This window comes from Brachyhypopomus gauderio, chromosome 12 (assembly GCF_052324685.1).
Source record: "Brachyhypopomus gauderio isolate BG-103 chromosome 12, BGAUD_0.2, whole genome shotgun sequence".
Lineage (NCBI taxonomy): Eukaryota > Metazoa > Chordata > Actinopteri > Gymnotiformes > Hypopomidae > Brachyhypopomus > Brachyhypopomus gauderio.
In genome coordinates, this window is record NC_135222.1 from 21,649,938 (window position 1) to 21,673,310 (window position 23,373).

The window sequence follows — 23,373 nt, forward strand, 5'->3', positions numbered from 1 at the left end:
GGGTCATTGCCCTGGTCTAACACAGGAGACCTTTTCACCCCTGACATTCAAATGGCCCTTTTTGTGCAATGTTAATCCATGAGCTGAATATTTAATCTTATACAACACATTTCAGTGAACTCAGAGAACTGTGATTTCTCTACAATTATTTATGCTTTGGCAATAATTAATTCAGCTTGACAAACAAATTTCTATTTTATTCTATTCATTTATTCTATTTAGTAGCCTAACCAAATCTTTAATTATTGTGACAGTAGATCTTAAATTGTAAATCATGGGGACTTCAGTTCAGGTGATAGATTAAAACTGGGTATATTTCCATTTGTGTTCTAGTGTATACATGTTGGAGACAAAGATATCAAATTAAATAGGTTTTATTAAATGTGGATATCTTTAATATAAGATTATATTAATTATGACTATATTAGTATAAGGCTATATTAAGTGTGGACTGTCAGCTCAAAAAATAAATGCAAACAAACCCAGTGCAAACAAACAATACTGGATTGTTTCCATTGCAAATCACAACTCTTTATTTCTGTTTAAACACAGTTTACTTTGGCAGGTTAGTGTTTACAGTTTGTACACTCAATATGGAATATGGTTTTCAGTACAACATTTACGTTAGAGGACTTGTTCAAATTGTCCATTCCATTCCTTAGTGCTCCATATTCTACGACGACTAGACAAAGGCATAGTGATCAAGTCTTTCTCCATGTAGAGAGAGAGAGAGCGCGAGAGAGGGAGAGAGAGAGAACAAAGACTGAAGCAAATGTGCAAATGTTTTCATCCTGTGGATATTCTGTATTTCTTATTTAGGCCACAAGCTTCTTTAATGAGAGCAATTTCACTACGTAAAATAGAAGAATGTCTCAGAACCTGTTTGAAACAGTCAATAATGTCAATCCTGTATTACTGATGTTTCTGGATTTTTTTGTTTTAAAATGCTCAGAATAGGTTTTATAGATTAAGCATAGACCTGGACCACATGGTTTTCAGTTTTCATGCTCTAAAGCAACCCATGATATTTAATTCTTATTGACAATTAAAGCTACAGGATTTAAAAAAAATAGAGTGATGATCAACTTGCAGCATGTAAACAAAGTCATTACCTTGTTCATGAATAAAGAAGCAATAATCCTCCAACCCATTAACTTCACATTCCCACCGAATCACTAACAGTCACAGAGCGTACCATGGACAAGAAATCAATTCAGGACTAGACTTGATCCACACAGGAAATTAGTCCAGGGCTAGACTTAATCCATGTCTGGAAGGGGCAGAATAGTCCATAATAAACAACTTGATTATCAACTACTGGTCCTTCTGTGGTGCATAAGTACCCTGCAGAACAAGAGTGAAAACACCCACACATCACTTGTGATGTGTACATCAACCGTGTTTCCAGAGACAGCATTGAGTTCACAGAAGAAACATGCCATGCATCATTTAGAACAAATGTCACTCGAAGACAAAGTTGGTCATTCAGCTGTCAAAGACAATTTCCATTATGAAGTCCCATGTATTCTCTGTTTTACTCCTTTTGTGTAGAAAATGAAGCGTCCAACAATGTGAAAGGGATTCAAGCTGCAGTACTGCGTGAAGCAGGAAACGTGCAGGCAGGCGCCCACTGCACTACCTGCCCTGCATCTTACCACTCATAAATAAAGTATATACAGCTTTCCACAAGAACATACGAGAACATTTTTCAGTAAAAGAAAATGATACGAATGAAATGTAGCTTTGTTTAACCCACAATACCCACTATGTTTACTATGCAACTCCTATAGATCTTTATTAAAGGCAGCTTACAGTTTACCGTGTGGTCAACAACTAATTCCCATATAATACATAGTCTGTCAGCATATGCTATACAGAGCACAGCTGAGCTAGAATTTAAATGCTGATTAATGGTGCTCAAACTAAAAACGTTTGGAGAAAACACTGTTACAGTTGTCGAGGCGATCACAAGTGCTTGTGTGAGTAATGGGGAAGTGAGTTGTCATTTTCTTTCCAGTTCGTGTTTCTTTTTTTTTTCCTTCATAATTCCACTTTGCAGGCGGGGAAAGTCTCGTCCTGCATGGCCACGGTACTGTTGCTGCCCAGCACGGTCACTGCCAGCTCTCGCCGTCTTTCATGTGTCTCTTGGTACCAATCGTGCATCGTTACAGAATCAAAAGTGGGAATCAGGGTGACCTACAGAAAATGTGCAAATACAACATGCAAATACTTCAGGAACAGAAGATCTTTAAAAGTATAGAAAGGAACCGGTTACACATTACAGTGCTGAGATGTGGAAATATTCATACTAAAAGTGATATTTTATGTACAAATGCTCATTTTGCTTCGGAGCCAAGACAACTGACCTGTACATCTGGCCAAAGTGCCTTGGCGTCTAAAAGGGAATTGAGTATGGGTCTCATGACCGACTCCTTGTTTGGCTCTTCACCACTGATTATGTAGCAAGAGGAGCGAACACGGCGGAAGAACTCCACATCGACGGTGGACGCTGCACACCCAGAAGGCAGGTAGGCCAGGTCCAGATAAATGGGGTGAGTATTCAATCTGTTACCTGCCGCACCTACACACAGATGGGATACCAAAAAGCATGTAGATGTCAAGTGGCATTTACATTTATGTTCAAGTAAAACTACTGGTCTAGAAAATGTCTTTGCTGCTTATATCTTACTAAGTATACTTGATGATCTAATTATTGTTACAAATCTTGCAAACTTCTCAGACTTAGCCACTAAAAGAGTCCATCCTCTTGGTTTGAGACCCTCTACCAAAACATTGCCCCAAGGCCCCTCACACACATACACACACTTATTTTTTACATATGTACACACATGACCGCAGATTTGGAAATGCTTACCAGTTTAGCATTCTAAAGTGAGAGGGAAAAGAAGATGACGGTGCACACACCTGATGGCAGCCTGGCACTTCCTATCGGCTTTGTGCTGCTGATGGAACTCCGTGCAGCAGGCTTCGTGTCCAGGCTAGATGTTGCCCGAATTGTGCTGCTGGTAGTTGCATGGGTACCTATCTTTGTTTTGCTAATCTGTGCCGCGCTAGTTGCACTTGCTACCAGCTTCTGTGTGCCAACACTTGCTGTTTTTTTGGGTTTTGAAGTCACATTCTTTGAAGATTTTCCTTGGGCTTCAGTTTCAGGGTCAGCCATGCAAGCGCCAGGCTGTGGTGGCAAAGGGGGCAGGTCCTTCAGTGGTGCAGGGGGGGGATCTGGAGAGGAACGTGATGAATCCTTGTTTGATGAGTAATTAGTCGGGTGATCGTGCGGATAATGGGGTGGGAAAAGCTCAGCCGAGTCCTCCTCAGAATCCATGTCCTCGCTAATGGAAGGACAGTCCCCAGAGGCAGGTGGCATATCAGAGTCTGAGGCAGGAGGGAGGGAGTCACTGACGGAGGTCAGCGTCATGTCTTGTCCTTCCGGCGAGGGACGATCGCTGTTGGTACTGCACTGGGAAGGCAACTTGACAGGCTCTTGGGACGGATCACTCTTGTCTGAGAGGTTGTTACGATTGGGGCTGGTTGATGCAGGGGAAACCCCCTTTTGGCTGTCAGGGGACTTGTGATGTTTAAATTCACAGGGTGAGACCAAGCACAAGTCAACGTCATGAGGTGGGGTGTTGGGGTATAAACTCTGAGGACCAGAGACAGGATTCTCAGACCTGTTGAAAGATTGGTGACTATTATGAGATGTCATTAAAGGTAATGACATATCGACTTTAGGGTCAATTTCTAAGAAATGTCCATTGGTGTATGGTTCTGTCTGACACACAGGTGGAAGAACTTGCTCAAAGGACACAGATAAAGAATCATCAACCTCAGTGGAGTGTGGAGAACCTACTTCAGCTGGCAGGGACGTAACTGTAGAAGAGGCATCGGGCGCCGTGTCCTTAAAAGAACCCAAAGATGGGAAACTGGACTGTTTGTCTTGCGAGCATATGGAGCTGTTTCCTAAATGACTCTTTGAGCAACCTGCCTCAGAATTTCTGCAAGATCCCTCGTGAGTGTCTTCCAAACTGACGCTAGGCACCTTGATCCCCAAACTACTGTCTTCGCAAGAGGCCCGAGTGTCATCCTCAGGAGACTGATGGACTGGTGTGTGGCCTGCACTGTTTGGTGGGGAGATCATCTCAAGGGTTTTCTCATCACAGCTTAAGCATGCATCTTCTGGCTCAATTTTAAAAAGGTTTTCTTTGAGAGCTCCATCAACCTGCTCTGATGGTGCGAGATCAAAATTGACATTTTTCTCACTTTTTGGACTCTTTCCAAGTGGTGAAAGACGACCCAAAGCAGAGTTTGTACAAGGACGTGTTTCCATACATCGAAATTTCTCTGGACTTTCTGATAGCTCTGTTCCATTGTCAGATCCATTTGCCTTTCGATCATCTCTGACTGCTTCATCCATGCCTCCAGATGCTGAACATAAACAGTTGTTCTCTGCATTCTGCATGTGATCATCTTCATTTTCCACCTTCAACTTAGTAGAGTCTGCACTTGTATTCTCTGGTGTGGACATCTTCGACCTATTCACATCTCCATCAAAGTTTAGTTTCACATTCTCTTCTTCCTTACTCCCTGGCTTTGACTTCACCCCTTTTGGTAAACTGTCTTTTTTAGGGGCCGTGGAGTCCTTCTTCAAAGAGCCATTCTTCCCAGACTTCTTCACATCAGCAGAGGCTGAAGCAGCTTTCTTTACATCTTTTACAAGAGGTTTAATGCCTGGCTTTTTTTCCTCTGCTTTGACCTCCTTCTTAATCTCCTTCTTCGTTTCAGGTTTAATATCTTTCTTGGGCTTAGTACCCATGTCTTTCCTTAAGATCTCCTTCTTTTTGTCAATATTTTCATCTTTCTTAGCAATAATTGTTGAGGGTTTTTCCTCCTTCTTTTTAATTTCTTTCTTCTCTTCTTTCACAGGCTCTTTTTTAACCACTTGCTTTTCAGGTTTCAGAGTTTTTGGTTTCACATCGTCTTTGGGCTTTGGTTTATCTTCCACTTCTTTGCCCTCTTTTAGACTAGTTTCATTACTGGATCTGGACTTAACCTTAGTGTCTGGCTTTTTAGTATCAACTCTGCCTACTTTGTCTTTCGGGACTGAGGCACTGGCGGGTCTAGAGTCTTTGGGTACCGATTTAAGACTTTCCCGGCTCTCTGCACGCTTTGGCGGTTTGTCAGACTTAGCTGACTCAAGGTCCTTTAAACTTACTACTGGATGTTTGAGGAAGTCGAGATGTTTCAATCTCTCCAACCCCTCAGAAATCTTGGCTTGTGGTGTGCATCCAGGGAACAGGACACGAATTATTTTTTCCTGAGGGTTAGCAGGATGCCATACCAACAGAGCACATATGGAAACCAGGCAAGGCAGAGGAATCTCCGAACCTTTAACATTAGAGGCACTGCTGGGCCATGTTTTCATCATAATGTCCAACTCCTTACTGCCTTTGACTGGATTTAGAACATAAAGCTCAAGACGACCGACACCCATCTTCTGAAAGAGGATCAACGGTTCAATGCTTGGGCTATTGGAACGACTGAGGGTTTCTGGTAAGATAGATAATATTTCTAAATGCTGTAGTGTTAGTGCAACCTGATCACAACCACGCAAGACCTTCAGGTCACCTTGGAGCATCTTAAGTCTTTCTGGAGCATTGAGAAACACAACCCCAATTTCTGGCGATATCAAGTTCCTTTGCCAGTCTTCATTGCTCTGAGAACCTGACGTTTCCTCTTCCTGCTCGGCTCTTTTCCTGCGAAGCAGGCTGTTTACTCCAGGCAAGTTGTCTGCTCCAACATGTGTGAGCAATATAGAGTCAATTCTGTCCAAATGTCTCACCAGCTTCCAAAAGCAGGAACGTGGATCAGACCCACCATTGACCAAGACATTGAAACCATTTACAGCGAAGAACGCCGAATCGCCTCTCCCTCCGGGGAACACGTAGCAGCAGGGACGGGACAGCTTTAGAAATCCAACTGTGCTAGGGGGATCAAGAAGTTCAAAAGGTGATTGAGGTTCAAGAGACTCCGAGAGATACTCCGTGAACTCCTGGAGACCCTCCATCTCCGGCAGCACCGATGGAGGGTTGGTCTTGATTTCGATGAAGTCTTGCAAATTGTTTTTATCCAGTTGAGAATCCTTCCACGTTCCCAACATGGGGCAACAGAGGGTGAGGCTGGCTTTTTTTGTAGGATCAGTTGAGCTTAGCAGTTCTCCAATCTGTATGGCAAAAGAGAATAAACAATTCAGTCATCATGTCTTACCATTTATTTATTAAGGTTAAATAAGCTTATGCCTTTGGATATGTAGAGGATATCTACTGCTTACACACCTCATCATCAGCAAATATTTGGATGAAGTCATTTAGTGAGAAGCATCCCGTCTGCAGCACAAGTTCACCAGAGACTTCCACACACTGACCAGCCAAGATCAGCAGCTTGTGACGAGATGCATCAGAAATGAGTCGCCGAACCTGTGACAAAAGATAAAATAAGAAACTGTAATAACAATGCTTGAATTACCATTTAAACACAAACAATTTCTATTACTTTCGTCAGTACTGAAAAAAAATGTAGAATGCACAAGTGGGTTTTTATCATCATTGCTTACATTAGCTAACATTTACACAACTGGCCTTTACACTAAACACCATAAGCCATAACATTGTAACAAGTGGAACTAAAGCCTGGTTCACACTACACGATTTTGGGCTGGTTTTTCAGTCGCCGACTGATCGCCGACAAAAACTGTGGTCGGAGGCGAATCGGCGATCACTCGTCGCTCGCTCAGTCGTGTAGTGTGAACTGCTGAAAGACGCTGGAAGACGCTCGCCGAGCCGTCGCCGACTGGTCGCCGACTGGTCGCAGACGACTGGCAGATATCTAGCATGTTTAATATCTAGCAGTCGGCGACTGAGAGTCGGCAGCAGCGTCTAGCTACAGCCACGGACGTAGTTTTGGGGGGGGACGGGGGGGACATGTCCCCCCCACTTTTTCAAAAGCCGGTTTTGGTCCCCCCCAGTTTTTACAGTTAAAACCAAATATTTAAGTAGTGACAAAGTCATGTCCCCCCCACTTTTTAACGGTAAAAAGACCAATATCCAAATAGCGACAAATCTAGCACTAGGATCATGCAGCACCCCCCCCCCCCCCCCCCCCCCCCCCCCCCCCCCCCCCCCCCCCGCTTAACAGTTCGCCACCCCAGGTTGTGTCCCCCCCACTTGTGAAATCAAAACTACGTCCATGGCTACAGCCAATGGGAACGCGGAGAGAGAACCGCGGCACCGCTGAAGATATCTCTGAAGAATGTAAAAAACTTTCAAGAATGCTTTCAAAACAGTAACCCAGCAAACACACAAAATCCTCACCTTTCTTACAACTTTACTACAACACTGTGTTTAAGCTATTGTGACAGCACTGGAGAAATAGTGCGATTGATATGTTCACTGCAACGGAGAGATGAAATAATTCTGGCAACTTGGGACTATGGAGTGTATAAACGGTAAAAAAAAATAACAATAACGAAAATATGGAGTACATGTACATTGTTTTTTTCTTCTACGTGGTGTTGCTGGTTCTGGGAGAGTTTCGTTTTCGTGTTCTCGTGTTTTTGGACGGCAGCCAGATGAGTCGGCGATTCCCCAGTCGTGTAATTCGTGAGCCCGCGTCGCCGATTAGTCATGTAGTGTGAACGCCACAACAACTGAAAGACTCGCGATTACAGCACGACCAGTCGTGTAGTGCGGACGGCACAAAAACCTGACGACTGAAAAGTCGTGTAGTGTGAACCAGGCTTAAAGCAGTACATTATATAATCACGGGCTTTCTATCAGTTACAATTTGAGTGTATTACGCTCAGCTAGGCAGACTACTTCCAATCATACCTGAAGATCTGACTATAAACTAGAAATCTAACTAGAACCCACCTAATACTGCACATCAAACAGAGCTTTACTGTAGCCATCGTCTGCCAGCGAAAATGTTATCCTGATCCATTGCAACATTGTCTGTTTCAGTAGCTTTATAAGGAATATTATTTAAATAATGTCGCCATGTTTATAAAGTTTGCATAAATGAACAAATTAAAGTGGCATGTGCCAATGTGCAGACAGGATGAGTGTTAATTCAGGATCTTTTTTAGGGACTCTTAATATAAAGATTAGAAAGCCTTCAGCACAAACTAGTAAACTTTGTGAAATCTCACCTCTGAACACACCGAAGCATGGGACGGGTTTACGACCACCTGGGTTTCCAAAACATCACCACTGTGTTGCAGTGTCTTCTGGCCTGGATACAGAGAGAGAGAGGATGGAATAGACATCTACTGGTCTGAGATACAGTTCACTGTAGGCTTACTGTTAGTGGACTGCATGCACATAAGTCAAATCGGATTCTGTTTACATTACAATGCTTCTGTGTAACGCTGTAAAACAAACAATACTTTTGTGAACACTTCATGACCATGTCCAACAATGTGGAACTCTAAATAAAGTCTTCTGCTCAGCAGTTGCTGCAATATCACGTCATGTTTTCACTTCTGCAGGCCGGTCCATTCAGATAAGGATGACGTGTGCTGGCATGATGCACTCATGGAAGAGCAGAATCAATCAGTGCTGAGAGCTATCGCAATTAAATATTAGGATTTAAAAACTTGTCTTACAGTTGCCAACAATGGAGAGGACAATGAGAATATTAGTGATGTGCTGATTCGCTGTCTGGGCACAATTGGCCATGCTCAAGGTTTGTCCATTCAAATCAATAATATGAGATATTTCCTCAAATCAAAGAGGAAAGAGGTGTGTGTGAAAAATATCCATGAGACAGGCATGGACATCAGCCTGTAGAAAGCAGACGAACACACACACGCACACACACACACCCACACACACACCCCCACACACACACACACCCCCCAGAGGCTCTGAGCCTCTTCCTGGACTACCATGACATTGATGAAGCAGTTGCTGCGTGCCATGGAAACAGGTCAAGAGTTGCGAGATCATTTAGAGAGCCAATCAGAGGGCAAGGCCCATTCTGATGCCAGTCCTTGTTCATCAGTGCTAGTTTAATGCTGATATTTATATCTGCTCATCAGGGGACATCGGTTGTATCTTTTTTAACCAATGACCATCAAACTGCGATCATCATTCATCCATCCATGCTGATTTTCAGAGAGACAGGAGGGCTTTGTGATCCTAACCTTGAACCATCTGCTGTCACATTGCACATGACACAAGGAAGCATTTTCTTCCTTCCTGTATGCAAGCGCAGTGGTCTTAGCACATCTGTGTGAGGCTGTCTCTGTGTATACAGCAGTCTGGCAGACCAGATCAGATTCATATAAACAACAGCTGGTGTCTCAGTCGTCATGGTGGAACGCTGTCATTTTCGTTTTAGCCCGTTAAGGTTACATATTGTCACCATGTGATCGCACTGATCAAGCAAAGCAGGCTGGTTTGTGAATCAAACTACTAAATGAAGTTTTAGTAAAGTTAATCAAAACCTGTTAAAACAGACAACAGGCTCAGTGCACATCCACAACACTGGTGCTTAAATGGAGACAATTGCAGTCGAGTCAAGCTTGAGGCGTTTTCCTCCAACGTCTGACAGTATGGAAAAAACTTGTGAAATATACACTTAAGCACCAAAACACTGTTGACTTTAGCAGTGAAATGTACACATTATGTAAAGTAAATACAAACAAAAACTTAATTACTGGTCACAATGAATGTCAGTGTCAACAAACTCTTAAGTTTTACATAAATAACGTTAAAATGTTTAGACTTATAAAGCATCAGATTACACACATTACACATGAGCATTACACATGGCCTGTGAAGAGTGCTATTAAATGCAGTTATTAAACAGTGGAATAACAAATGTGGCTTCACAATGCCACTAATCTTATTTGTTTTTAATAACGTAAACTATAACCATAATGATAAAATGATATTTACACAAAGTGCTTCACTTGTCGCTTTCCAAAGCATTTCCATCCATAACTTTTATTGTGAATGTGTTTGAAAACCAAACAAATCCTTCCATCTCATGGGAATGTGGAAAGGGACACTGGTGATGCGTATACAGGGGCCTGAAGCGCTGTCTGCTCACCAGCCTCCCTCCCACACACACACACACACACACACACACACACACACACACACACACACACACACACACGTTAGGGAGTTCCCCCTCCCCCCCACTCACCCTGAACGTGCTCTTTAGGGGTCTGGGTGAAGCAGGTCCACCCTGTCCCCCTATCCCGCTGACCTATCCCAGCAGCCTACAGGCATGAGGTCCCGCCTCTCCTCCCCTAATCTCTGTGATCTCGGGGAGGGGAGGATCCCAGCAGGGCCTGTAATCTCTGCTGCAGATCACCCAGATGACCCGTCCTGCAGCTGAGAGGCCCAGCACTGCTGGGAGCAGCTGCTCTCATTAGCCAGACAGCACAGGAACCTTAACAGCACCTCTCTTCACTAGTGTGATAGGCCACTCAAAACATGCACACGCACACAAACCCACACACTCACACAAAAAAACACCCCCCCCCCCCCCCCCCCCCCCCCCCCCCGGTCAGGAAGAAGCCCCAGACTCGCAGAAACACAACACTCAAAATAAAACAGCAAGACTAAATTAACTGTAAAGGAAAAACAGGAACTTATTCATTTAGGTCGTTATTGTGACTGTATGAGGAATGATTGTGTCAGAGTGTGTGTAACATGTCTGAACATGCATGTTGTTAGCTCTGCCAACACGACGTGTGCAGACTACAGTGCATCAATCACTACACCTTTGTCACATTCCAGGAACTTGTATCAGAATATGGAATAAACAACAGTAGATTTCTGGAATATCAACAATTAAAATCCATCATTCAACAGAGATTCAACCGCAATCAACTGAACTTAGAAATATCAGCATGGATAACTGAATTTTTTAATCTATATACTCCTAAATTATTATCAAAATTGTATAAATTATTGTTAAAATTTGATGACTCAATATCCCTTCCGATAGCCAAATGGGAACGAGATCTATTTATTAATCCAGATCAACATTTCTGGACCGACATATGTACAAATATCTTCAAAATAAGTAAAAGCCCCAACTTACAACTTATACAATACAAAGTCCTTCATAGAACACACTATACAGGACAAAGGATGTTCCAAATGGGCCTAGCACAATCAAACATATGCACCCACTGTACAGGCAATATAATTGATAACTATATGCATGCTATATGGGATTGTAGGCCTGTTAAGGAATTCTGGAAGAAGGTATGTGTAGAATTGTCCACGGGGCTTAAAAGCTGCATCCCAACTTCACCCAGACTGTGCATCTTAGGAGACGTCAGTGAATTAGATACAGAGGCAGACATATCACACATAGTTCTCACTGCCCTATGCATCGCCAAGAAAACCATTCTTATCAATTGGAAAACGAAAAAGGACCTGCATATTACTCATTACAAAAATTTATTACTCGATCACATCTGTCTGGAGAGAATGTCTGCTTCCTCTAAAGACCAGTTGGAGGAATTTAATTCTCTTTGGTCCCCACTGATCAGTTCCATTAGCTAGTCGGGGTGGTTGGCGGGGGCCTCGGCCCCCGGAGGGCCGGTTGGTGGCTGGGGGCCGACCCCGGGGAGACTGCTCGTGCCGGCCACTTTCTGGGCGGGGGGGCCGGGGCTGCCAACCTGGGATGGCATGTGCTTGCCCCGGCGGGCGGTGGTTGGGGGGGCTTGGGTGGCGCTCCCTCTGGGCTCTGGGGTGTGGGGCCGGGGCGTGGGGAGGGGCGGGTGCTGGCCCTCGGCGGGGTGGCTGGCCTCCCCTGTGGGGCCGGGTGGCGGGACCCGGGGCCTGGTGCCTGGGGCCCCCCGACCCCGAGCTGGGGCCCTGCCCGTGCGGGGGGACCTGCGCCGCTGCGGTTGCGCCGCTGGGGGGGGTGGGTCGGTCGGCCTGGGTCGGGGGGTCGGGTCTGGGCCTTGGGGCTCCGAGGTGCCTGGGTGGTGGGAGTGGGGTGGTGGATGATGGGGATGTCTGGGGTGGGCCGGGAGGTAGGGTTCCGGACTCCGACCAGCATGTCCTCAATACTGTTGATGTCTGCCATCGTTTGTTCACTGTGCGATTGGTATGGTTGTGGGTGCATACACAGGGGTGTGGTGTATATGGGACTAGCGTGTGTGGGTGTATATGTATGTGTAGATATATATGTATATATGTATGTATGTGTATGTATATATTTATATATATGGATGGATGTATGTATGTATATGGGTATATATGTATATATTTATGGGTTAAATGTGTGTGAGTGCATACGTGTATGAAAGAAATGTGTGTCTAGGTGTATGTGGATGTGCGGACCGGCTGCTCTCTGTGGTGGGGGTGGTGTGGATCCGTGCTTGGATGTGGTGGTGGGGGGGGTTGCCGCCCTGGTCTCCCCGGGTCGACCGCTCCCTGCCTTGAGCTGGGGGGGCAGTGAAGTTCGGTGCTCAATGAGCCAGCTAGCAAGCTGGCTCTCCTCTTCCAGAGGACCCTTTCCTCTGGACCTAAGCATTCCCACCCCCCCCCCCCCCCCCCCACACACACACACACACATCCTTGCTCATTTAGGATTCTGGGGACAGGCAGGTACCCAGAGGTTGACGAGGTGGGCCTGCTGCCATGGTTCACCCGTCTCCTCACCACTGTCTGTCCCTCAGTTTTTACTGCACTTTAGACATTGAGGGCCTTTGAGGGGACGGTGTGGACATGCACTCACGTTTGCCCTAGCATCTGTCCCCTCAATTTTAACTGCACCATAGTATCACACACTACGACACATGCATATACACCAACACCTACACACAACACTGGGGGTGGAGGGGTGGGAAGGCCTTCCTTCACCCACTTCCTGCTCCCTGCCGGGGCGGGGGGGGGGGTTGCTGGCGCGGGACTGGGCTGGTGGCTTCCTAGGACCGCTACTGGTCCTTGCTGGTCCAGCCATCTGCCCCTGCCGCAGAGGGTGTGCTAGTCTGGATAAGTGTGTGTCTCTGTCCTTGTTTTCTTCTTGTTTCTGAATGGGTGGATGAATGAGTGCGTGTTGGAGGGAGGGGACATATGGCCAGGTTTGGAGGTGTGAGGGTGAATTTGAGTGTATGTGTGTGTGTGTGTGTGGGGGTGGGTGTGTACATGGTGGGGGTGTATAGGGGCAAATGTAGGGTGGGTTTGGTTAGGTGGGTGAGGACAGCTGGTTCTGGGTCGGGGCTGGTCGTGCCCGGTTCACTCATGGACACTCCCCTGAGACTACTGCACCACTCCAGAGGGGGGGCGCCTTGGGGCTCCGGAGTCCGGCTTGGCCCCCCGGCGTAGGGGCGGTTGGCCCGCTCCCCTGGGCGGTGGTGATATGGGGCGGCCGGGTGCTCCTCGGCGGGAGGTGGGCCCTGCCGGGTGGTGGGTGGCTTTCCGGGCGCGTGGCGCCGTGGTTTTGCCGCTGGCCCCTGGGGGGGGGGGCATCCTGGGGGGGAGGCGCTCTGTTCCCTCTGGTTCCCCTGGACCTGCGCTCCTTGACTGGTGGGGCGCTGTCCGGGGTCTCTCTCTCCCGCCTGCGGGGGCGGGCGGGTGAGGGTTTCTGGGAAGTGCGGCTCTGGTACTCCACCGCTCTGTGGGGGGCCGTGGGCGGGTGGGGTTCCCGGGTCTCTCTCCGCCCGCCTCTGGCCTCTGGGGGAATGCTGTCGCAGCTACCCACCCTTGCTGGTAAGTACATTCCATACATCTATCCTATGTTGCACTTCTAGGTTGCACATAAACACACACTCACACACACCCATACATCGCACTCATCTGCACTATATGTATTTGGTTTACTTTCTGTACTTCTTTGCAGTGGTCATTTGAGCTGGTTGCGTGTTTTATTTTATTAATATTATTATTATTATTATTTTATTATTATTAATATTTTTTTTTTTTTTAATTATTATTATTATTATTATTTTTTTTTTTTTTTTTTTTTCTTCTTTTCTTTTTCTTCTCCTTTTTTCTCCTACCTCTGTCTTTTCCCTTTTTATTATTTCTCTCCCCCTCTTTTCTTGGTCCACCTAACCCCAATAATTATCACTTTGCATACTGTTATCACTATATATTGTTATCACTACACTATATATTATACAGAATTGTTATAATTGCCATTTAAATCTGTACATAAAAACAAAGTTGTCCTCCAAAGATGGGGGGGTGGAGGTGGGCAAAAAAAAAAAAAAAAAAAAAAAAAAAAAAAATCACTACACCTGCACAGAGGAGCAACAGCGTGTCCAGCGTATGGGCCGCAAACGTGAATGAGAGAGACAGAAAATGAGACATACAGATGGGAGAGGAGGGAGTAAGAAAGTATGTATGTGTGTACCTCAAATGCTAAGCATTGCTTAACAGCTGCTCATCCATTAGTCCCCCCCGTCTGAACGCGGCTGGGACATTACACATTCACTCACACACACACACACACACACACACACACACAGAGAACACAGTGACACCCTTTACCCCCCCCCCCCCCCCCCAAATCTTGGTTCCATACTGTGGTACGCCCCCTGTGGGGGTGGAGCCTAACACCCCACACACCTACACTCGTGTTTTATTGATAGGGAGAGGGAACTGTAAACACAGAAGTGCAGATGCATCTGGCAACCGTCAGAATGACACCAGAGGCCAGCCAAGAGCTCACGTAAACACACACACACACACACACACAGCACCTGCCAAACGCTCCCCTCCTGCTCACACCATCACTCCAGTGCAGAAGCTCCGAGCTAGGAGGAGAAGCACTGTAACTAAGTGATGTCACCTCATAATTAAGATGATTGAACAAAGGCGAGAGTGTGTGTGTGTGTGTGTGGGGGGGGGGGGGGGGGGGGTGTATGTCAGACTGACACACGACATGACAGCGCCATAATAACTGCTCAGCACTGCAGCAGTAGAGTGCTTGATTCCATCAAAAGGCACAGGACTGAGAGCCAAGCTGCAGTTATCTGGGCTACGAGTGTAAATAAAAGCTCCCTGAAGCGGACCACTCCCTCACCAGCACTCTCCGGTCCCCTGACGTTTGAGCTGAACAGGAACCCAGTGTATTCAGAGCCACAGGCAAATCACAGTGGTATGAGCTAACGGACTGCGCCCACAGCCCTTCACAACGGCAAAGACAACATTTTAATGCCTTTAAAAAACAGCACGTACAGACACACACTCAAAGAGAGCTCATGGCTGCCATGAAAGGCAGAGTTGTTCGTCGGGCCGATCTGGAGCGGCTCCGGGCAACTCGGGTGGAGGGAACACGGGGAAACCCGCAGGAAGTTCAGCTCAGAGGGGCGAGAGGTCCGTGCGCTGGACTGCACCCAGAGACAGGGGTGTCTAGATCACACCCGATTTAGCATGAAGGAGACGAGAAACACCTTATCTGCCCTCCCCTAAATCAACAGTGTCTGCCACTCACTCCATTACACCACACACACACACACACACACACAGTTAGAGTTGCCCGCCCATCTGCTGTGCTGCTCTCATGGCCTTCAGCGACAGTCGCTCTCTGACCAGAAGACTGTTGCTGGCTACATATTTTTAGGCGGTGATTCACTCTCGGTCCAGCAGTGACAAATGTTCAAATAAACCCCTGCCATCTGTGCCATCTGTGCCCATTACATCCACTGCTGTGCCAGAGTTAATGCAGTCTTGAGCATCACGTGTAGACCAACAGGCTGGAGACTCTCACGTATTGTGCAGGCCAAAGGAGGTTAACGGTGCTACAGTGTGTACTATAAAATACACCTGGAAGACAGGTGCAGGTAAAGGGGCCAGTGAGGAAATGGGAGGAAAATTTGTGTCACTGAGTGTGAATTGGCCAGTCCTGTCCCTTCAACAGTGCCAAATGGGTGTCACCTTTGTCCTGACCCACCTGAACACATGGATCAGTTAGTTGAGGGCTTTAGATGTTGGCCAACATCTGTGTCTATGGCCACAGCAAAGTAATTACACACTGCTTTCCTATAGCTTATTATTAGAAAAAGGACTGTGTTCAGGAGTAAAATACCCTTGTCTGCATCACATCTAGTCATGTGACTAATTCCATAAAGGACACACATAGTCGACAATTACTGTCTCCTGTATCAAGAGTCCATGTGATGGACAGGCAGGTCCTGCAGTGAGATGGCTGGCGTGGCCATCTCAGCCCCATGGTCCATGTCAGCAGGTCCTCCTGCTGGTCTCTGTAGAAGTCCGGGTCCTCCACTTCCATATCCTCGCTTGGTTGATTTTACAAGGGCTGCTTGGCACGTTTACGTCGGTCAACATCTTGCCCTTTTACCCCACATACCCATCCCATAACTAAAGAACCACATTTGCTTGAATTTCAAGTGAATTTTCGATCAAAACACAAAACCATAAACCTGATGACCCTTCTAGACTCGTTCAGTCATGCAATTCACACGAGAAATGCAGAACACGCAATACTGGCGTGTACATGATATATGACGTATGACGCTCATGATGCGCATGTGATAAACTGATCAACCACACTGATTTGGAACAGTGAAGATTACCCCCATTTGAGCATAAAGACCGCAAAACGTCCAAACCAACGCATCATCTCCCAGCCGACCTCTCACCACACACGAGCACAGCGCCGTCTGCACACTGACTGAGCGTTGTTACATGTGAAGGGGAGGGCAGACCTAACAGAGCTAAACAGAATCCTCCTGAAATAAAATAACTACAAGAAATGTGGGGGGTTCACTTGCATTCAGTACTCACTATCCAGTAAAACATAAATTCAGCATCTCACCCACCCATTTCTTTCTTTATTTCTTTTACACTTCTTTTCTTTGAGATGCAGACAGGCACGCTGGAGGAAAGTGAAGACCTGAGGCTCTGTGCCATGTGTTTTCCAGGAGGAAGCGCTGGCATCACACACTGATTTATGTACAGGCTACAGCAGCTGTTCGTGGGGCACCAGTCTCCTCCCAACCCTCCGGTCAGCACTGGCCGGTTTCTCTCCTAAGGCAGATCGTGGGGCTAAAGCCTGCCATCCCCCTCCAACCCCTACGCCATATTCGAGTGTGAATTGGCCAGTCCTGTCCTTCAGCAGTGCCAAATGGGTGTCACCTTTGTCCTGACCCACCTGAACACAGTTGAGGGCTTTAGATGTTGGCTGCCTAACTCTGTTTATTTGTTATCCATTTTAGCACAACAAACAATTCCACACCCTGGACTCCTGGACAGGGGAGCCCCACCACTGAGCACGAACATTTACAGCAGCGTCCCGTCTACAGGATCACGCTGAACACCCAATAAGCCTTAATTGTGTAGTACTGGGTTCCTACCTGTGAGCTCGTCAGAGAAGGTGGCGGAGTGTCTGGAGACGAAGAGCTTGAGTTGCTCGTCCAGGTTGCAGGACGACAGGTCTACGTCCCAGGAGCGGATGCCTGCACAAAAAAAGAGGAGAGGAGAGAGAGCCCAGTCGGTGAGCAGAGGTCAGTTTTTCATATCCAGCGTCCACCTTCACCCAGAAAACACCTCCGCTTTCAAGTGCATAATACTCATCATGAGCTTCGCCGACCGGATAGGAAGGATAAGAATATTCTAAATGATACCTAGGGCTGTTCTTTTCCTGCATAACTAAAAACTCACAGCTGTGCTATTAAAAACAGAAAAGTTAGAGCAAAAATACCAAAAGGCATCCATCCAGCCATCCATCCATTTACATCCACCTATCTGAGTCCAGGTTGCAGGGGCAGTAGCCTAAGCAAAGAGCCCAGGTTTCTTGCTCCCCAGCCACCTCTTCTGGGGGGATACCGAGGTGTTCCCTGGACAGCAAAGAGATTTAATCTCTCCAGCATGTCCTGGGTCTTGGGGTCTCCTCCCAAAGGGCTGACTTGTTCTTTAAAAAGTAGACCTCGCTTTTGTGTCCCAGTTTGTCCCACAACCAAGTGAGCTGTTGTGATGTGTGTGCTCCTGATACATAGGCAATCCTTAGATACATGTGATATGCTGCCTACAGAGATACCTTAATCTGGTTGAATTTTAAACCACATAGCATTTATTTGACCTTTTAGGTTAGTTTGTGTCCAAACTAAATTGTATCGTTTTATACACTGGGCGATTAGCATTTATGATAACGGAGCTACTGTTGTGTATAGCCAGCTAGCTAGCTAACAAACGTCTTAGCACAAGTAGCTCATTTACTGTGAGAACTAAAATAGCGATAAAAATGGAAAGAGGACAATCCACCATGTTGAAATGCCGAAGTAGACTCGACTAGAAACTGAGGTAAATAAACACCGGTCACATGCATTGGGTGAGAAGCTGTAATGAAACTGCTCTCTAACTAAATATATAGTAATATTTATTAAAGTCTATATATCGCCCAGTCCTAATGATACCATTTTTGTTTTACACAGCTCTTGTTGACAGAAAAATGTGACAGAGAGAAAACTTTTTGTAGTGTATGGTTGTGTAAAATGAGCGCTGGAGTATTCCCGTCTTACACTTGGGCCTTTCAATATCATACAACTCAAAATAAGGGAATAGGAAAAAGTGATTGTCATATTGAGTTCAGGGTTTAGTTTTCTTCTGGCAGCCTTCTGGTCTGCATGGAGCAATTACTCCTTCTAACAGCAACTGGGGAAGACAAGAATATATCAGTGAACTTTTATCACCTCTAGACTGTCTACAAATGCAAATAACCGTCATGCATCTTTGAACAACGCTTAACCTTTAACAAGTCTCGAATGAGTTTCCCCACTGACCTTACAGCACAAAGATTGCCATTTTAAATTTATGTGGCCACGCTAATTTGAGCATGCGGAGATGCTGGGAGGCACTGAGGACTTGTGTGACACAAACACTACAGATGTTCCACCCACATGACACTACAAAACAGCACATTTAGTCCAAGCCCATTCAGGGAAAGTGCACTTGTCCAGATTTTAAATCCATTTTCCATGCAGCTCATGGAAAATCTGGGGACAATAGCTCGCAAATGTGCGAACGGAGAAGCAACAGGGTTGTACAGTCTAAAGGGGCCCATAGACAGACGTGATATCATCTGTGCTGTTTACCTCCACTGGCTTCTCCAGACATGTAGAAAAGACAAAACTGGCCAGGGAAAAGCAAGGTCAACCGAAAGTATTCCGCAAGGACACGTTACTTTCAGCGACTTGCAAACATGCCGATAGTTTAAGCGACTTGCAGATAGGCCGTTAGGCAATGCTGCTCTGCTCCGAGACTATGACACAGGAGCTATTTATTCACTTCCTGATGAGATCACTTACTGAATCAACCCAAAGGTAAAAGACAACGCGGCAAGGGGCTCCCATGCTCTGTGTGGCTGTGGTAACTCAAGCCTGTGCTGATTCATGCTGCAGTGTTGACTCTCACCGCCTGCTCACAAGTAACGTCAGGCCGGCTTAGAGCAACAGTTCGACAACCAACAATTCAAAGCAATTTGCAGCTCAGAAGTAAACCGAAAGGCAAACATCTCACCAAAAGACAAAATTACACAAATATCTCCCGCATGGACATGAAGACCACAGGTTCATTCTGCAGAGTAAGGCTTACATTCCACCCCCTCCTCCAGCAACTGGGGCCAGGTCCAAACGTTTAGGTCTACATCCACCACAAACGATTACAGACAGCAACGTGTAATTAAAGCAGCGTAAACCCAATGTAATTAAGCACATGGAAAACCCTCTGGAGATTGAGGCATGGAAAGGCCTGTAAGGGAAGGGGAAGAACACGCCCAAGTTCTTGAGAGGCCAACATGTTTACCTTCGTGTCTGTGCTTTGTTTTATCAGGAAAATCCCACTGTTCCATTCATGTAATAATCCCATTCATGTTCAGGTGACATTTCTTAAATGTTTTGACTGTACAGTATGTAAATGTTAAAACTGAAATGTATTTGGACAAACCTGCGGGATGTTTAGACTATAGAAATGAGCACTAGAAGTTAGACTGACAAACACTGCTGAAACCAAAGAGGACATTTTAACCTGGTTACGATTAGAGGCCAGAGTGCTTCAGTTGCGAGAGGGACCGTTTTCAAGGCTACTTGCACATTGAAAACAGCCAAGAGCCCAGCTGGGCTCACTCAGTTGCATCTGTGCTGATCATAGCCGGAAGCTCCTCTCGCCCATATTCAAAAACACAGCAGATGTCTTGTAGGATGTTAACCACCTTAAAGAGTAGCCTACCTTGCAGTGTGTAATTTTCTTCTGAGCAAAAACAAACATGACTGCATTCAAACACCGTCAAATATAAAACGCGAGGGCAAACCGTGCCCTTAACCTGCAATCGGCAGCCAACGTGGCTCTCGTGTCTGACCAGGAAGAAAGGGAAATGGTGGCCAGCGTGAAAAAGAGGATGTGTGTCTTTAATATAGGTCACATGACCCCGGAGTGCAGTCACAGATAAAGACAGTGGAAATCAGAGGGGAGCGCGTGTCCCCAGGACAGAGGAAGGAACAGGGGCGATACAGAGGCCCCCAAATAGCTGCGAGCAATCTGAAAACAAGGGCAAGCACGGATATGGTGTCAGCTGGGCTGCAGCTGGCTTTAACGCACCGACACTGCCTCGCAGGCTGCTTCCCCTTTACACTCCTGAGTGGCTGGACTTTGAGCTGATAAACACCCAGTAATGAGGAAGGTGACATGTCTGTAAGCCAAGCCCTCACCGACTCCGTGGACTCGTGCACAGTCTGGCTTTGTCTAGCCCTAAAACATCCCCCCCCCCCCCCCCCCCCCCCCCACGGCACCGGCTCTAAAGCTCTGGCTGTTTGCAGTCGGATCTCCGTTTCTGCTTCTCTGGACTAGTCTGTGGTGCGGCGAAGAGTCCAGCCGTCCCAAGGGCAGTTCTCAGACGCTCGGCCGAGCTTGGAGCGTGTTTGCGTCCTCGCTCTCTTAGATTGGCCAGGCTGATGTAAACCACCTGCATTATTTATACCCAGTGTATTGCATTAGGTTCATCTGCGCTCATCTTCCCCTCCCCAAAGCTCCTCACTCACAGACCAGACCTACTCTCTCCCTCATGAAGGCTGACATGAACAGAAGACCCAACCCCCCCCAAACTAAGTGCTGTGTATTCGTCGATGCCTTGGAATTTTGCCTACAATACGTCACACTAGAAACAGTACATCCCAGTATAGAGACGTGACAAATCTGATATTAAAATCATCCTTCTCTAGGCCCCTTAAGATTGCTTCATGTCATAAAATCCCTCTCCCTTCCTCCATAAGCTGTCTTTGCCTACACAGTGTGAAGTGTCATATAAATCACACTAGGTAGTATTATAGGCTGGTTTCCACCCTCCACTGGGAACACAGCACACTGCTGAAGGAAAATCCTTCCTAGTCAGGGATTTTCTATAGGACTTTTGCCATGAGCAAAGCTGTAAGTAAATTAATGCACCTAAAATCGTTTTCTGGTACCACAAAAATACAAACAAAAAGTCATGGAAAAAAAAGACATGGACGCTACACCCAGCACGAAGAATGGGTTTACTTCAAAATATTTTATTTTTCCAGTATTACCAAAAATCACCAAGAGTGCAGACTGACACGTGTATCTTAAAATCTGATTTTAATAACTTACATACCGATTAAAACGTGGATAAATTAAGAGCTCAATAAATAAACGGCTTGGAATTAGTCGCCCAAAGTGACCGTCTGGCATCCTGATACAGTCTCAGCGCCTCAGCTAATCTTAATCTCGCCTAGAGGTCTACGGGCTGTTAGACATAGTCAGAAGAAACTGAAAGCCAGGCACATTATACGATCAAGAGAAAAGCAGTAAGAGAACCGAAGTGAATATAAAACATGTTCGTTTCTGCCGTATCCGTCACTCGTAAAGCAGAGAAAGCGGATGATGTGCCTCACGTTCACTGCCACCATTTAGGACGCAAATGAAACTTTACCTCGTTCAATCTCGGAAACCAGGTAATCCACAAACCCGAGTGCACTATGCTCCCCGACAATGACGAGTAAAGAGTATTTATCGTTGCTAAAACCGGGATGGGAAGTTCGCGTAGCATTTTCCATAGTTTTGAGTTGGTCGACACAGCCTGTCGCCATGTTGCAAAGTTTAGTCAAATGATGCGGCGCGGCAACACGCCCTCTTTATTTTATTATGGGCGGAGACACAATGATGGACATCCTTCTCGTCCAATCATCTAAGAGGTGCACGGACACTTCATACACAAGTTACAAAGTATCCCAATATGTTGAACACTTTTTATTTAGAGCGTAACACATTACACAGATAAAACGTAGTCGTGATAGTAGAGGACACGGGAGCTTACAGTGTCAATAGACGTGGCAGTCCCAAGTCATGGAAAATAAGGAATATGTGACGGAAAAATTCAAAGGACTGAAAGAAATAGAGAGAATATGGAAGGTTAAGACCACGTTTGTCCCAGTGGTGACAGAGGGAGGCACTTAAGGTTGTGAACACTGAGGCTACAAGAGATCCCAGAATCATCAGTCTCAATCCAGAGGAGAGTGAGGTTAGGGACAGTGAAAATACGCTGCTGCACACTCACCCCCAGGCCCCAAGTAAGAGAAATGTATTTAAAAAACTTGGATTAACAGAACCTGCAAAAATAGAACAGATTTTTTAAAAACCTGATGATTACATATTGTGGGGAGTATTTTTTTTTCTTCCAAATTGAGTGATCAGCCCGTACACCTTTCTATTACTTTATGGGGTTTTTTTTTGTAGTCCAAATTCTGCCTGCCAATTATGACATCCATCCCCTTTGGCTATTATAAATGGTTTCCAGATGGGATGCCTAAAAGTTGTGTTGTTTTAATTGAGTTCCTGTCATGTTTGAAGGCCATTACTCAGTGTTGGCTACTGTCCTGATTCTGTCATTGACACTCTCAGCGTGCATCTATTTGATTAACTTCTTATTGCTGTGATGCAAGATCAGCATTTAATTTTTTTTTTATTATCTTGAAAGATGTTTACAACAGATTAAATGAATGATGAGATATTTAAAGTATGTTAAACAGATATGCAAAAAAAATGGGGACAGCAAAGAGTTGCCAAAGACAGCACAAAAAGACAATAAAACCCTCCAGAATTATTACAAGGGTGTGTTTATGTGCTTACACACATATCACTATTATTATGGCATGTGGAAAAATGGTATGTCTACACTCACCACTGACACTACCCACTGGAAACACAAGCCCAAACCCCTGGCACTGTAACATTATGGTATAATCTCTGACTATGAAATGGAATCATTGGATTTTTTCCAGAGTACAAAATTGGATCATGTCTCTTATCCAATGGCCAAAGAGAGGGAACAGGAAGCTCTTCCAATCTA

General features: G+C 45.8%; 1 protein-coding gene across 1 annotated transcript; it reads right to left on the bottom strand.

Moving 5' to 3' along the window:
* Positions 1-515: 515 nt before the first annotated feature.
* Positions 516-22,117, bottom strand: map1sa (microtubule-associated protein 1Sa). Its single transcript, XM_077023827.1, has 7 exons — positions 21,958-22,117; positions 17,372-17,473; positions 8,222-8,304; positions 6,351-6,491; positions 2,926-6,238; positions 2,367-2,581; positions 516-2,196 (listed from the first exon to the last, which is right to left on the bottom strand). Exons 1-7 carry the CDS (start codon positions 22,112-22,114, stop codon positions 2,041-2,043), a joined length of 4,167 nt encoding a protein of 1,388 aa, XP_076879942.1. The 5' UTR covers positions 22,115-22,117; the 3' UTR covers positions 516-2,040.
* Positions 22,118-23,373: the final 1,256 nt, after the last annotated feature.

Excerpts from the sequence above, each read along its gene's own strand:
- map1sa (XM_077023827.1), bottom strand. The coding sequence starts at position 22,114 with ATGGCGACAGGCTGTGTCGACCAACTCAAAACTATGGAAAATGCTACG. Across the intron at positions 8,305-17,371 it reads CTTCTCTGACGAGCTCACAG|GCCAGAAGACACTGCAACAC; the intron begins GTAGGAACCCAG and ends CTCTGTATCCAG. Across the intron at positions 2,582-2,925 it reads AAGTGCCAGGCTGCCATCAG|GTGCGGCAGGTAACAGATTG; the intron begins GTGTGTGCACCG and ends ATCTGTGTGTAG.